Below are 15,613 nucleotides of genomic sequence, written 5' to 3' on the forward strand. Positions count from 1 at the left end.
TAGTTAAATTTGGAAATAATACTCTAAACAGGATTATTTCCCCCCCCAGAAAATTACAGTGAAAGAGAATATTCTACAAATACCTTCTTTAACGTTGGAAGAAATCAATGAAATTATCAATTCTTGGTTAGAAAAGGATCACCGAAGACTCTCAAAAGATCAGCATGGTCACTTAATGGAAGCATGTGCAGTCTGCCCACTACCACTTTATATACACTCTGCTTATAAGGAATCCTGCTTATGGACATCTTTCAGCCCAGAGACAGATGTGTATCTTCCTTCAAACATACATGAGATGTATTCATGGATACTTAGCAGAATGGAAAAATGCCATGGAGAACAGATTGTGAAAAGGATGGCAGCTTATGTGACACTTTCAAGAAATGGCATAACTCAGGAAGAGCTGCTTGACCTGATGTCCAAAGATGATGCAGTAATTCAAGAAGTAGCTAAATTCCAGAAAGCTTCCATTTCAGCTGTCCCTCTCGTACTGTGGCTGAAGCTTTTGGATGACCTTGGAGAGCATGTAAGAGAACAAAGAACAGACAACACATATGTTTTTACCTGGGCTCATACATCTTTGAAACATGTGTGCATAGAGAGGTATCTCAAAGCACAGGACTCCCAGCTATCGCTACATGCTACTTTTGCAAACTACTACTTGGATAGAACTTCACATGAAGTCAAGAAACTCTATACATCTCAGCCTCTGGCTTGGGTCTTGGAAAAGGAAGTCAAGATCCACTATTTCTTTAATGTTCGTAAGCTCTTTGGAACTCCATATCACCTTATCAAGTCAAATAATATTATTGTTCTAATCAAGGAATGTCTGTTTAATTATGAATTCCTTTTGCACAAATGCTGGGCATCATCGGTAGTTAGCATTGAAGAAGATCTAAGAGCAGCTATCAGTGCAGACAGGTGAGTTAACAGTGGTAGAAGAATAGAACTGGAGAAGTCTAAGCTATCACAAACATATATGCATACAGACCTCTAATTTACTCAGTCCACTCATAATCCTATCATCATGCATCCTACTAAAGAATAGTTTGTGACGCTTTTAAGAATCAAAATGACATTACATTCAGATAAAGGAAGTAATGGAAAACCTCTGACCCTCCAAATTATACTGGATTCCAAGCCCAAATGTTAAGTTCTTTTAACATTTTCTTTAAAAACACCACATCTTACTAAATGTTCAATTTAACTACACGAAACTATTCACATGTAAATACATTTAGGCTGTGTGCATGATATTGTAATTTAAAGGTATAATTTTCATTTTCCTAGTTGTTTATGTCATAATCATTACTATCAATGATATGGAAATTATGAGTTATGAGTAACATTAGTACAAAAAACATTACTAATAATTCTGTATGGTATGGTATGGGAGGAGGTCAATAGGTGTATGTGAAACCATGAGTTACTGCATCGTGTGGTGCCAACCCTAGTGATGCCACTCACTGGAGGACAATAGGTTTCCCACTTCTGCTTTCCAAAACTGAACTTACATGACATTCAAGTTTCTGTGAATTTAGTTTCCATTCTGCTTACCAACTTGCCTTACCTTTTGAACAATCAGTTGTTGTCCTACACTGTTTCTATATTGAAATTACATTAGACCAGAGCAGTGATGGTGAATCCTTTAGAGACTGGGTGTCATCCAGTGTCTGGGGGGAACTTCTGGGGTGGGACTTCTGGGAGGGGACTTCTCCAGAGACAGAGACTTCTGGGGGCAGGACTTCCCTGGAGACAGTTAAAGGCATGAGAGGGTGGAAGAAGAGGAGGAACAGGCTTGCGCCTACTCCTCCTCCTGCCCTTCCATGCCTTTAACTGTTTCTGTGTGCCCTCACAGATAGGCATTGCATGCCAGAGAGGGCACGCGTGTCATAGGTTCGCCACCACAGGACCAAAGCATTGAAAGTTACTTCCTCCAGGGGGATTTTGGTAGACGGATCCCACAAAAGTTACATTTCCAGCCACTGGAAATGTTTTTATATTTTGAGACACATCTAATATTCTAATAATTAGGAAAGGAAATAAATCAAAATATAAAATGTTGACTACTTTCCTCTCATCCAACAGGACTATACCTGACTTAACTTTATTAAGTGAAGTTCTCAGGTTATCCAAAAATGTTTTACTGCAAGACCCATGTCAGATGGCCTCCCAGTTTATAGGCCGCCTTCATCAGATTGTGGCAGCAGATAAGCCAGTGGCTCCAGGTATAGATAAAGCATGGCTTTTTCAAAGAATGTTACTTTTTGTTTTCTATATTTTGTTTTGAGCTTTAGGTATTATTTGTCACGTTGCAACATAAGCATATCTGTAACCAAGCTATCCTTTAATACTTGCACGATTACTCCCAGAAACCAGGCTGTAAGAAAATTAATTTAGAGGATGCAGAGTGGCAAGAAAACAAATCTGCATGTAGCAGCAAGACTGATGGCTAAAGGGTTTAAATACCCAAACTTGAAAGGTTAGTCTTGATGTGGAAACTCTTATAGCTAAACTAAGTCAGGGAGAATCAACAGGCTGTGCAGAGTGGAGCAATTTGTGATCCTGATCAGAATAAAATGACATTCCTTTTCTTCTCCACTCTACAGACTCCAATGGTTCACTTCAAGATCCACATTTTAAAATCCACAATAATTTCAAGAAGTGTTGTAGTGAAGTTAAGTCAGGAAACAGGGTCCAGGCATTCAGTAATCTTCAGTTCAGCAAGCATTAGAAGTTCCTATGTTCTTTGTCTTGGAAACTTTCACACCAAGCAATTATAGCATTATGATTCCATATTAACTTCACACTATGGAATCCTGGGGCATGTAGTTTGGTGAGGTTGCTCTAGCATTCTGGCAAGAGAATTCTAAATGCCCTCTCTGAACTGCAGATCCCAGGATTCCATAAAATGGAACATGGCAGCTAAAGTGGAATCAGAACTCTACAGCTGGGTAGTGTGAAAGGGCTCCTAAAATTGAAATTCTTCAGAACAAGAGAATAATTTCTGTTGAAATCCTGCTTTGAAATGTTCACCCTGATAGAACTGCTACTGGGAAGCAAAAATCCATCATTTGCATGGGTGCATCTGCACTATATTAATAATGCAGTTTGAGCCCATACAGACAGGCCAAAATAAAGCTGCTTTGGGTCACTTTGGAGGTATGCTGTTTAAATGATGCATGCATCCTAAGAGGCCGGAAGCTGTGCCAAAGCTGTGTTCCAGTCCTTAGGACTGCAACGTAGCTTTGATGCGGCTTCCGGACTCTTAGGACGTATGCATCCTTTAAACAGCATACCTCCAAAGTGATCCAAAACAGCTTTATTTGGGCCTGTCTGTATGGGGCCTACGTTAGTATGAACTGGGAGGAATGTATTTATCTCTTGTTTCAAGTACTGTGACATTATTCCACTTCTGCTCCTTAATTCTAAAAAGGAAACTATGGTAATTCCATCCTGGAAAGCAAAATATATTATCAACTCTTGTCAGAAAGGAAACTATGGCGGGATACAGACCGCCCAAAAATGGTGTTCTGTCGCCACCTCCTTTTCTGCTGGATAAACCGTGTGGCTTCCCACCAGCGGAAAAAGAACCCACAAAAAGCGGGTTCTTTTTTCGTCGTGCTTGCCACGCCCGAGTGCACAAAGCGTCCATTGCGTCAAAATGGCAGCGCCCGTGTGTACAGGGTGCCACCATTTTGACGTATGGAGTACGTACTAAGGTTAGGGAGCATCTGAATGGTGCGCACTCCCTTTACCCTAGTACCGTCGCCACCACGCCACATTTTGCCTGGCTGTAACGGGCCTATGTTTCTTCTCAGAGGTCCTCCAACTGAAATAACATCTATATTGTTAAATAATTCAGAATTGAAGGCATTAGATTATAAAGTGCACCATTTAAGAAGTTATACCATTTGAAAGGCTAGCCTACTGAATAACTGGTATACATTATTCATATTGATCCAGGTGATCCCAAAAAATATCTCTATCTGCCAACTCTTTTGTCCCAGTGTGAGAAATCTTCGATTCCTGTTCTTGTCCCTTCAACATCCTGTCTTTTAGCTCCTGATGGACTACCCTGCGGCTTTCTGAAAGGTAAATTAGAAGAATATTACTCTTTTAGGAACTATTTAATTGACTAATTTGCATATTCTCCAACCAGTCTGCTTTCCACAAAGTTTGGCTAAAAATTTACTTAAGACTTACAGCCTCTGTAAGTTTTGGAAATGGTAGTAGCCTTGTGTGAGCGCAGTTCCCATGATGCTATTGATGTATCTTAAATTCTTACTATTCCAATATATTCTGCTCTATTAGGAATGGACTTTGACATTTTATGCTTAGGATGGAAAAATTCTGCTGAACTCCTAAACCAATATATTAATCACTTTGTCTGTGTATTAGTGCCAGATTTACACACAAGGCAAACAAACTACAGGTTAGGGTGGGTGACAATAACGTGGCATTTCAGATATTGTTGGAAGGCAGTTCCTAGCATTCCTTAATATTTGCTATGTGGACTAGGACTGCTGGGAGTTGTAGTAGAACAGCCTCTTGAAGGCTGCATGATTCCCACCCTCAGGCCACAGATTATGAAGGGGCTCAAAATACAAACAACAACAATGATGAAACCCTAAAATACAAGCTAGCTAATAAAATTTTACATTGTATATCCTTTTTTTGGTAATGCTATGACAGTTCATTACCTTGATATAGTTTCATGGTCTTTTGTTTGTTGGTTTGTAAGTACTTGGGAGACTTTCTGTGTGGTTTTCAGGCAAAAATCCCCTTTTAAAATTTTTTTATTTAAAAAATTGAGAGGTGGTGGGTTTTGTGGAACTGGGGTTGTTCCCACTCGCTTATACACCAGTTTACAAATCGAATCCAAGGTGTATCGTTCCCACTCAATTCCAAATTAACTCTAGAACAGTTCTAGATTAACCCGCAATCGTTCCCACTGCGATTCGAATCTGATTCGAATCATAACATTTAACCCGGATTAGAAGCCTATAAACCGGCGTAAAAAAATACTAGGGTCTACCCTAGTATTATCCCTTGATCCGAGATAGGAATTTCCCCTGGCTAGGAGAATTTTACTGTGTATATTAAATTGCCTCAGTTTTTATATATCTTTGTGGGGTAAAATAATCCTTATAGATAATATTTTCGTTTTCAGGGTTATATTCTTTTCAGAACCTTTTGGTTTGGGTTGGTTGTCTATTTTGGGGTTCTTTTGTTACAGGGACTTTGTTTGGTTTGTTTCTAAATCTGTAGGTCACTTGGACAGAATTACAGCAATTGGACAAACCCAGAAGGAACACACCATTGCAACAGTTTCCAGTGACGGTACTTTAAAACTGTGGGATCTGAGAGCTGGTAAAGCCATCTTCACTCTGCATGGAGTTGGGGAGAATGTCAGGGCTATTGTTGTATGTTTGGAGAACAGGTTGGTGGCTGTGTCTGACAAGACCACCATTAAAATCTGGGATCTTTCCTTGGAAAAAGTGATACATGCAGCTGGAGAGTTTGTGGATACTCCAGTTCTGACGTCTGCAATGAACGGACAACTCTTGCTTGTTTTTTATAATGGCAACCACAAGGTCCAGGTAAATTTGAAAACTTTTAAAAATCACCATAAATACTCAAAAGGATGTCTCTGTTTCATCAGTTCTAATATGCTTGGATAACTGAAATATAATCCTATGTATGTCTTCTTCAGAAATAAAATAGAGTTCAGTGAATCTTATCCCCAGCCAGGTAAATGTATAGACCTGCCTGTATGCCCCATGCACTTATCCTATTTTTATGTCAACACCATAGAATTTGATGATGTAGCCCCAAGATTCAGTGTGGTGTCAGCTGCAGTAAGAAAAGCCTTAAAACAAGACACACAGCAAATTCGTGCCTTATTTTAAATAATTATTTTTCTGTACTCTACTCAGAAGTGTGATTAACCTTTAAAATAAGGTGCATGTTTTTATGTTATTTGTATTACAACTAAAATACAGTTGGCCCTTCTTATACACAGATTTTTTATACATGGATTCAAGCATCCACAGATTTTGTTATCCACGGGGGATCTTGGAACCAAACCACAGCGTGTAACAAGGGTCCACTGTACAGTATTTTAGATAGAAGTGTGATTTCCCCCGTCTCACTTCCATCATTAAGTTTCAGCAGTTGCCCAGCCCATGTTGCCATATATGAATGCAGCCTAAGAGCCTCAAAATATGTATAAAATAATAGAAGATAGCTCTGCCTAATATTCATGTTCTCAGATTAAGTTAAAAGTTCCCCTTTACACATACTTGAAGTAGGATCATTGCTGCCACTTCTCCTATGTCATTTCTATGAATGTATAAAAACATCTGCATATACGTATAATACTTATATATAAAACTTCATAGCATTTTTTGTTTTAACATGACTTCACTCTTTGGAGACACACAGGTTGTGGGTTATGTAAAAAATAAATATAAGCAGCAAGGCATTCAGAGAATCCCCAGGTAGATTTCCAGGTAGATCTGGAAAGGCAACCCTCCTGAAACCTTAGAAAGCCATTCCTGTTCAGTATAAACAATATGGTGTTAGATGGATCAGTAAACCAACTCAATATAAAGAAAAATGTCATGCTCACAGATATTTTAATATTTTCCCAGAATCACTGTTAAAAGAACTGCATAGAAAATAGCTACCACACTTGTGTGTGTGTGGGGGGGATGTATGCTGGTTTATGAATTTCAACAGGACTTAAGTATAACTAACTTTTTGGGGGTCAGGACTTAGGTATTTCTGCCAGTGATTCTGGGAGCAGTGACAGAGATTAGATTCAAACCATTTATTACATTTAAAGTGACTTTGTACTTCCACATAATTCATTTCATAGTTTTGGTTTAGAAAGGGAGGAGGGAGGCTTTAGCATGATTTGAAATGGATTTGAAGAGTCCACAGCCAATCAAATATAGTTTTGATGTATTGTTTCAGGTTTTTGATCTTGCTCACTCATGTCAGTTGCTCCATGAAGTATACCTTTCTACAGAAGAAGTGCCCATCCACAAGAACCATTCCATACTCGTATCAAAGAATTCAGTGAAAGATTATGTTTTGTGTGCCTATAGGTGAGTTAAACTTAATTTGTCATATGGGAATAAATAACTAAATTCCTCTCCATAGAAATGGACATATGGATTCAGGAACTTTTAGCCTGTAAAATATAATAGATTATATGAACAGAAGCCTTGTAGCAATGGCAAGTCACTCTTGGAAGCCACTTATGCCCTATTCTGATATACAGTGGCCCCTTGTTATACACTGAGGTTAGGTTCCAGGATCCCCGTGGATAACAAAATCTGTGGATGCTCAAGTCCCATTAAATATAATGACATAGCAAAATTGTGTCCCTTATAAAAAATGGAAAATCAAGGTTTGATATTTGAAATTTATACATTTTTTGAACATTTTCAAACCTTGGATGCTTGAATCCATGTATAAGAAGGGCCGACTGTACTTTAAAAAGTCTCCAACACAAGATTTCCCTTGTTTCTGCTCACAAGTACCATCATGACTGAATGCTTCAGTCCCATGATGTGTGCAGCTCACATGTCTTGTTTCCCAATCCAAATTACATAATAGGGGGATTATTAGAAAGAAAAACAGATTAACATAAATTCCCCAGAAGTTGTATAATATATTTTGGAACCTGGAATTTTTAAAAGTAAAATCCGTAGTTTTGTGCATGCAGAAAGCTTTCCTGTGAGAATATTTGTACACGACCTGGCTTTAGAGTCTCCGAGTCTTGAAAAGAGTTATGCTTTGAACAGAGCATGTTTTTTCAAACAGTAAGGGGTGGAAAGGGGGACCTGCAGCATAGCTTAGGGACTGTATATTTGCTATGTAACATTTCCTCCTGTTGACTTTGAAAGCTGAGAACAAGAATTCTTGGGGACCCTCAGATTAACACCTCAGTTGACAAGCCTCTTCCTCTGGTTTTGATCTTGTAGTGTTGTGGCTCCTCAAGTCCGTTTTTCCCTCCTCTTATCTTTTATAGAAGTGGAAGTGAAGCAATGGTCTTTAGTGGCAAGGTGGGAAAAATAGTCACTAAGCTGAAAAGCCAAGAACCAATGGTAGCTGCTGAAGACGTGGCGGTAACCAAGGATTATTTCCTGGTGATATTCAGGTTTGTTGTCATTGTTTTGTGCCTTCCAGTCATTTCCAATTTATGGTGATTCAGAGGAGGTTTGCCATTTCCTTCTCCTGAGACTGAGAGCATGTGACTCACCCACAGTCACCCAGTAGGTTTAAAGGCAAAGCTGGGAACTGAGGTCTGGTCTCTGGAGATGTAGTCCAACATTCGACCTCATGTATAAATCAAGGGTAGGTTTTGGGACCAAAACTATGGATTTTGATATGACCTATGGATAAGTCGAAGGTAAAACTTAGGTGCAAGTAACAAAGGATCTAAAGGATGATGCAAAGGAAAACAATGCCAAAGAACTTCCAAATATCCAGCAGACATAACTGTTTGTGCTCACACTAAAGGCAGGATGGATAAGAAAATCGAGCAGGGTCAGTGCTTCCAGGACAGATTATACCCTTGCCTTTTACCAGGGGATGGTTCCCCCGCCCTTTTAATAAAATTTAAAGTACAGTATTTACATTGACCAACATTACCTCTTTTCTTATAGGTGTCCTTTCATGAAACAGCGTGAAATTGTGAATATAGAACTCTACCACGTCCACAACTTTTCTTATGCTCACAGTCTGAAAGGATGCTGCAATGATTATACTCATACCTTTGCTGTAAACCATTTGGGTTCTCACTTAGTGGCATTCAGTCCCATACCAAACACTAACACCACTGAGATAGTGTCTTGGAATTTAGAGTCTGAAGATCACAAACACTTGGCTAAATTTCCTTCTGTCCCAGCTGGTGGTAAGTAAGGGAAAAATACTGTAATGGTCCAGCAGAAAGACAGGTGCATCAGTCAACCATAAACACAAGGAAGATACCAAACTATGGGAGAACCACATTCAGGCCTATAACTGTTGAAGTCTGATACTAATCCCTGACAAGAAGCATGATTGAGAGCCCTTCCCCAAATTTAATGACCAACATAATAGCTTCTCTCTGATAGGTTGAAAGAGAGAGCTGTTCTCAGTGATAGATCCTCAGAATTTGAAGTAGTAATACAGTCTAACAGAAGCTTTTCAAAAATAGTTTTCATGTTTTCACTAATCACATGGAAGAAGGTAAAATACGACAAGCTGGTGGCATGCCTTGAGTGTCAATCCATCTGCTAGCTCTTCCCCATCTTTGCTGCTTTATAGGTCCACATTTCCAGTTTATATTTGGGGGGAAATGCAGTGTAGCTTTAGCTCACTATTGGGCAACCATAAGCTGCCCAATAAATCTGGAAAGCATCCAGGAGTAGCCGTGTTGGCAGCAAATCCCATCAAAAATCCACCAAACAGTGATACCTTTATTGGGCAAAGAAAATGCAAAATATACATGTTGCTAGCTTTCGAAGCTTCACTGGCTTCTTCATCAGGCAAGGTGTTACAAGCCAAACAGGAGGGAAGAAATGAAGATGTTAGTTATACGCCTGCATTTTGCTTTTTCTCTTCTTAGTTAAAATGGTATTGAGGGGCATATCTTGCAAGCTGGGACCTCCTGACTATGAGGCAACTGGGAGATTCTCAAAGTCCAGGAAATTTAACATCCAGATTTGCATCACAACAAAGACACTTCCTTTGCAATTCAATATGTCTCCATCCTTCTGAGGCCACGGTACCCTTTGTTAGGCAGAGGACAGTGGATTTCTCAAGAAGCCTTCATGCTTTTGCATCAGGAAAACTAGGGCCCCATTCATACTGGTCTAAAAGACCTGGAAGGAACTGGGCTGATCCGGATGCCCCTCCCCCGAATCGCTCCGTTAGCAAGTGCCCACTACAAATTTGAAATCGAATGCATTTTGACCTGCAAATTAGAAATCGAATGCATTCTGTGTCTGCTGGCGAGGTGGCTGCTGCCAATCAAGCTATCGTCATGGTGACGTTTGCAGGGCATCGGGGAAAGTGTCCTCCCTTTTTAAAGAGCCAGGCACAGGGGTTTCAGCGGCTGAAGCAGGGAGAGAGATGCCTCTCTCTCTCTCTTTTTTTTTATAAACCTGTGGGCTTTTGGGTCAGATCTGCCCCTGTCCCAGGCAAAGGATGGGATTGCCATGCATTTTTTTTTATGCTTTTAAAAGCAACATTAGCTTTCCCTTTGCTTCCCTTGCTGTATCTGCTCAAGAAGACAAACCATGCGCATATTTGCTCCAAAAAAATTGTTAAAAATGTAACATTGATTGTTTGCAACATTTGTAGCTTCCCCCTCTGCAGAAGGCAAGGAGATCCAAGGATATAAAGTGCAAGCCCAGCTCCATCTGCCTCTGGAATACAAACATAATGTATTCAATGCGCATATTTGCTCAAAAAAAATTGTTTGAATTTGAAAAGGGGGGGGGGGGTTGCCTGACATGAGCTCCGTTCGTGACCTGAATTTTTTCCTCCTGCAAGGGAAGGAATGCCCAGCGACAGAGGGCTTTGGGCAGGGGATGCAGGGAAAAGAGGCTCCTAAAGAATGCCTTCCCTTGCTCCCTTCTTCCCAGGGCTCTTTCCTCCTCCCCCTCCCCTCCGATGAGGGGAGGAAATGCCTTGCCCTTTGCCCACCCTCTGACCTAAATCCCTCCCTCAATTTGCCTCGATCGTGATCGAGGCCAAGTTCTCATTCCCAGGACCCGGGGTTTTCCAAAAGAAACGGTATTTGCGCCGATTTCAAAAACACCGCGCTAGGGGCCATTTAACATGGAACGGGTGTGCAAGCCCCGGATTCGCTTGTGTGAGATTCGGGGTGAGTAGGAACTTCACGTGATTGAATCGGTTTCAGAACCGATTTTTTTTGTAATGTGAATGGGCCCCTAGATGTTAAATTTCCTGGACTTTGAGGATCTTCCAGTTGCCACATGGCCAGAAGGAGGAGGTCCTAGCCTGCAAGATATGTCCCTCCACACCATCTTAACTCAGAAGAGAAACAACAAATGTATATTGTGCATTTTGGTTGGCCAATAACATTTGGTGGATTTTTGATTTGATAAATCTGGAGTTAGGGCAGGGGTAGGTAACCTCAGGTCTTGGAGCTGAATCTGGCCTTGTCAAATTCCCCAGACAGCCATGTTCAAGCTCCATACTTCTTTGGTAGTTCCTGGCTTTTGTATATCCCCTCCACCCCAATTTTAAAAGGTTCAAATGCTAAGATTAGGTTCCTGGCAGTAAGATATTTAAATTTACTTTTTACTTTACTGGAATCTGGGCTCCAAGAAGTTATCTGAAATTGAATTTGGCTCTTGGGGTGGAAGAGGTTCCCAAACCTTGAGCTAGGAGAACGGCTTCTGTTTTAGAGAGAGAGGAATTTCCAGGAAGCTTGGTACTTCACTTTAAAAATTAGCCACTGCCTATGTCAGTAGAAAATAGCCTCTAGTCTAACTGGCTTCTTAGAAAATTCAGTAGAGAGAGATGCCCCTTGTTACCTTGTTAAATGATCATTTTGGGATTTGATGACCAATAGTTTATATAATCACAAATAACTTGAATTATCATAAATATAGGTATATGCACTGACCTTCGATACTGTTTAGCATTCTGTGATGGAGATAATTACCTTCAATCCTGGAACTTGGCTTCCAAGATCAATGACCAGACTTTAACTGTCACTGCAAGCAAAGCAAAGCGAACAAATGGTATACAGAATATTGTGACAACAGAGAAGTATTCCAGGTAATAATCTTATAATTTTATTAATAATTGTTTCAAATATTTAAAAATCCTACAGAACACCTTTACGAAGCAGATTCCAAGCATTCCGTGCAGTTAGAAGTCTTGATGTGCAGAAACTGTAATGTTTTGTGATGGTAGACACCATTAATGGATCTACCCTCATCTTGTCCATGAGCACATCCTAGCACTGATTTAATACTGATTTAATGCATTGCCCAATTGCACAACCATTTTTTAAAGTACACAGAGAGTACAGCCAAATAAAATAGTGAAAAAGATATTTTGCCATTTTACTGTCTGGACTGTTTTATATTTCATTATTGTGATTTTATTGTTATGCTGATTTTATTTTGTAGAAGCATCTTGTAAAAATCATTGAAGGGCAACATAAAAATCTGTAAATTAATACGTACAACAGATTTCACTTGATGCACTGCTTTTATTTACATATGGTGTAACTGATATTTATACAAATCAACAGTGGTAATAATAAGGGCATCTAAGAAGAGGCACTGTAGCTCAGAGCTGGTGATGCAGCTCATTTTGACATCAAATTGCTGGTCACATTTGCAGAAGGAAAACTCCACTTTGGATTATAGTTGTGTTTCACAGCAGCCTTTTCCAGCAAGATATAAAAACACTTCATACACTTTATACATTCTGTTTTCATTCGTATGCTGTAATTGAAGTGGCAGTCTAGGGGAAGCCAAGAGTTGCCATTTTTATGGATCTGTCAGCATGAATACAACAAATGACAGCATGGGAAAACAGTTCAGAACTGAGAGAGATCTTGTAGCATCATTAGGACTAACTGAAAGCAAGAAATTGGCAGTATGAGTTTTTGTAGACTTCAGCCTGCTTCCTCGGATTCATTTGGTGGAGTGGAAGCCAGACACAGACACACACACATATATGCGCCATTGGTATGTGAGGATGTCAGTTCAAATTACAGTTGCAGGTCCAATTTTAATGATGGTTGTTATTGCACAAAGACATAGGAAACTGGTCTTATGTCTTTGTGCACTAATGATCATGGTTAAAGCTAGACCTACAACTTCATTTGCATACACAAAGGATTTGTAATTTGAATTGACATCCCCACATACCAATGGCATATATATGTCTGTGCCTGGCTTCCACTCCACCAAATGTATCTGAGGAAGCAGGCTGAAGTCTACGAAAGCTCACACTCCCAATTTTTTTTCTTTCCGTTAGTCTTAAGGTGCTACAAGATCTCTCTACATACTGATTTTACAGACTAACACGGCTGTATCTTTGAGTTCTGAACTGAGTTCATTACCCAATTGCACCAATTTATGCAGCAACACGAACCAATAGCAAATTGTAGTTCTGTGAACAACTAATGTCCTTTTCATGCACTAAAATGTAAAGAGAAAAATGAAGCAAGAAGTGCTTGGCAAGCGAGTGGACATCTGGTTGTGAGAATTTTTTTTCTTCCCACCATTTCTCCCCACCCTTCCTGCCAGCTCAGAAATACCAAGACCTGCAGAAACTTTGCCTCATATCAATAAAAACCTATTAATTTCATTCTTTCCCAAGGTATGCTGTCTGTCAAAATATAAATCCAGGAGTCATAACAGTGTGGAACATCGTGAAATCAAAATGTAAACACAATGCTGTGAGAGTGGAGAGAGGGCTGGTAGATAACACGGATGTAGTTCTGGTTAGAGATATGAAACTTTATGTTCTGACAGACAAAAGAATCACCTCCTTTGGAGATCCTCCCAGGCCTATTTTTCAGGTACTCAAGCATAACTTTGTTCTATAAATACTGTTTGCTTGCTTTTCAGCTATAGGAATTAAAACCAATGCTATTCAGAAAAAGTGTTGAGGAAAAAGCCAAAGCTTTAAGAAAGTAATTCGCACACATTTTTCCTAATCAGGAGCAGAAATATGTTTTATGCCATTCCAGACCCTATTAATTTATGATCTCCTGAAGAAGAAGTACATAAAGAAACAGACTGGTCTTTACATCATTCCCTGTCCATATAATGAGTACAGAATTCTTGAAAAAGGCCTTCTACTTGGTCTCTCAGAAAACAGGTAACATTTTTGCTGCTGATGAGAAGGTAATATGCTACTTATTTGATTACCATATGGATAGGAATATGTTAATCAGCAGAAAATATTATTAGTCTAGACTCCCTCTAAGTTTTGAAGAACATGGTGAATTGAAAATTCTGTCTAGCACCAGCCAAAATTCATTTTACAGGTAAGAACAAACAAGATGTAGCCATCCTTATTAATTTGGATTAATTTGGGGGGGGGGGGGGGGAAGTACACACTATTTGTATTTCTTGGATTTTGTAATCTTGGGCAGTTTGTGTTTGTTTATTCTGCATATAATTTGATTTAGTGGTTTTTCATGGGTTCAGTTCAGAATTATGTGGCTACACTGGGCTGGTGAAAGCAGACTTCCCAACTCCACATCCCCATAGCAGCCATCCTGCACTACCAGAAATGGTACACAATGAGAGTCCAGGGAATCTCAATGCAAATTGTGAGCTCTGTTGTGAGGGAAAGAGATCTTTTGTCTCTCCCAAAGGTATGTGTTCAAGGAACATGCAACTTCCTAATTTTCAGAGATCTTACCCCTTTGCCTTGGGATCATAGACTACGCCATTTGTCAGGACCCCCCCCCCCCCCAACTTTCTGTGTAGCATTTTTGGGTGGCTGGAAGGAATGCTGAGAGAGGAATAAGATTGGTTTCACCCAGCACTGTTGGACATGCTGAATTGTGGATTCAATCCACTACAGATGGTCTTTGTTTTGTTGCAATTATTATGTTTAGAATAGAAGCTGTTTCATTGCAAGATTAGCACTAGAATACATTGTCAAAATATGAGAGATTTCATTCCATTTATTTGTATATCTATAGGTACAACTAATTCAGTAAATGCCTTGAGGCTTTCGAAAATTAATATGAGACAAGTTATGATTGCTCTGTTTGGTTCATAATATATTTTCAGAGATCATTTTATCACATGGAATTTGGAAACAGGATTTATTAAGGATCGGATAAGGCCAGAATACAGAGACACCCTTGCCTTGAAAGCTACTCAACCCAACCATTCCTTGCCAAGGGAAAACATGAAACTAAACAAAGGAGTATTGTCTAAAGAAACTACAGGTTTCAAAAATTTTATTCTCATTCAAGGCTATATTACTGAAATTGAAAATGATCTTTATGTACAAGACTACTGATGAGCAGTGGTATCCAAAGCATAAAGACAGTTCCTTGGTAATTGCAGGGAAGAATAAATAGTCCATGAGATTTACTTAATACAGCTGATTTACAATATGAAGCAAAGGTGAATATGTGAAAATTGTACAGGAGCCTAACCTTATTCTTGGAATCTGACAGTTATACACAGGCATATGCAAAACAACAGATAGAAGGTGTAGTGAAAAATTTGATTAGACCATCTTATCATCTGAAAGCATTACCAGTTTTCAGAGGGATACTATGGAGAAGTGGGGAACAGAGAAGTTACATTTGAACAAGTTCTAGTGTCTCCTAAGTTAATGCTGTCCATCATCTGGGATGCTTTTAATCAGAAGAAGAAATGGATAGTTTGTACCTAAGCACTGTGATCCACCAAGCAGAGGTAGCTAGGACAGTTACCTAATTTTCAGAGCAGTTGCTAGATTCAAAAGTCCATTTTTGATCCTGCTTACCCAGGCAATCGTGGGTGTGTCTCAGATTTGCCTTTCGGTGGTAAGGTGATCAGGTAGATCAGTGATTCCCAGACTCTGGCCTTCCAGGTGCTTTGGCTTTGAT

The 15,613-nt window shown here is 39.6% G+C and overlaps 1 protein-coding gene across 1 annotated transcript in view; it reads left to right on the top strand.

The window, feature by feature from the left end:
- LOC149312804 (uncharacterized) overlaps positions 1-15,613 on the top strand; it is a 59,607-nt gene that overhangs the window by 32,493 nt on the left and 11,501 nt on the right. The window contains exons 16-26 of the mRNA XM_089525414.1: positions 50-921; positions 2,089-2,228; positions 3,967-4,095; positions 5,272-5,603; positions 6,982-7,115; positions 8,045-8,173; positions 8,682-8,929; positions 11,643-11,811; positions 13,372-13,573; positions 13,745-13,875; positions 14,802-14,962. Of these exons, the coding sequence (XP_089381540.1) occupies positions 50-921; positions 2,089-2,228; positions 3,967-4,095; positions 5,272-5,603; positions 6,982-7,115; positions 8,045-8,173; positions 8,682-8,929; positions 11,643-11,811; positions 13,372-13,573; positions 13,745-13,875; positions 14,802-14,962 (2,647 nt within the window). The remainder of the gene's footprint in view (positions 1-49; positions 922-2,088; positions 2,229-3,966; positions 4,096-5,271; positions 5,604-6,981; positions 7,116-8,044; positions 8,174-8,681; positions 8,930-11,642; positions 11,812-13,371; positions 13,574-13,744; positions 13,876-14,801; positions 14,963-15,613) is intronic.

The sequence above is a fragment of the Sceloporus occidentalis genome, unplaced genomic scaffold (genome assembly GCF_023333645.1).
Source record: "Sceloporus occidentalis isolate IW3139 unplaced genomic scaffold, rSceOcc1.0.p SCAF_5, whole genome shotgun sequence".
NCBI classification, from domain to species: domain Eukaryota; kingdom Metazoa; phylum Chordata; class Lepidosauria; order Squamata; family Phrynosomatidae; genus Sceloporus; species Sceloporus occidentalis.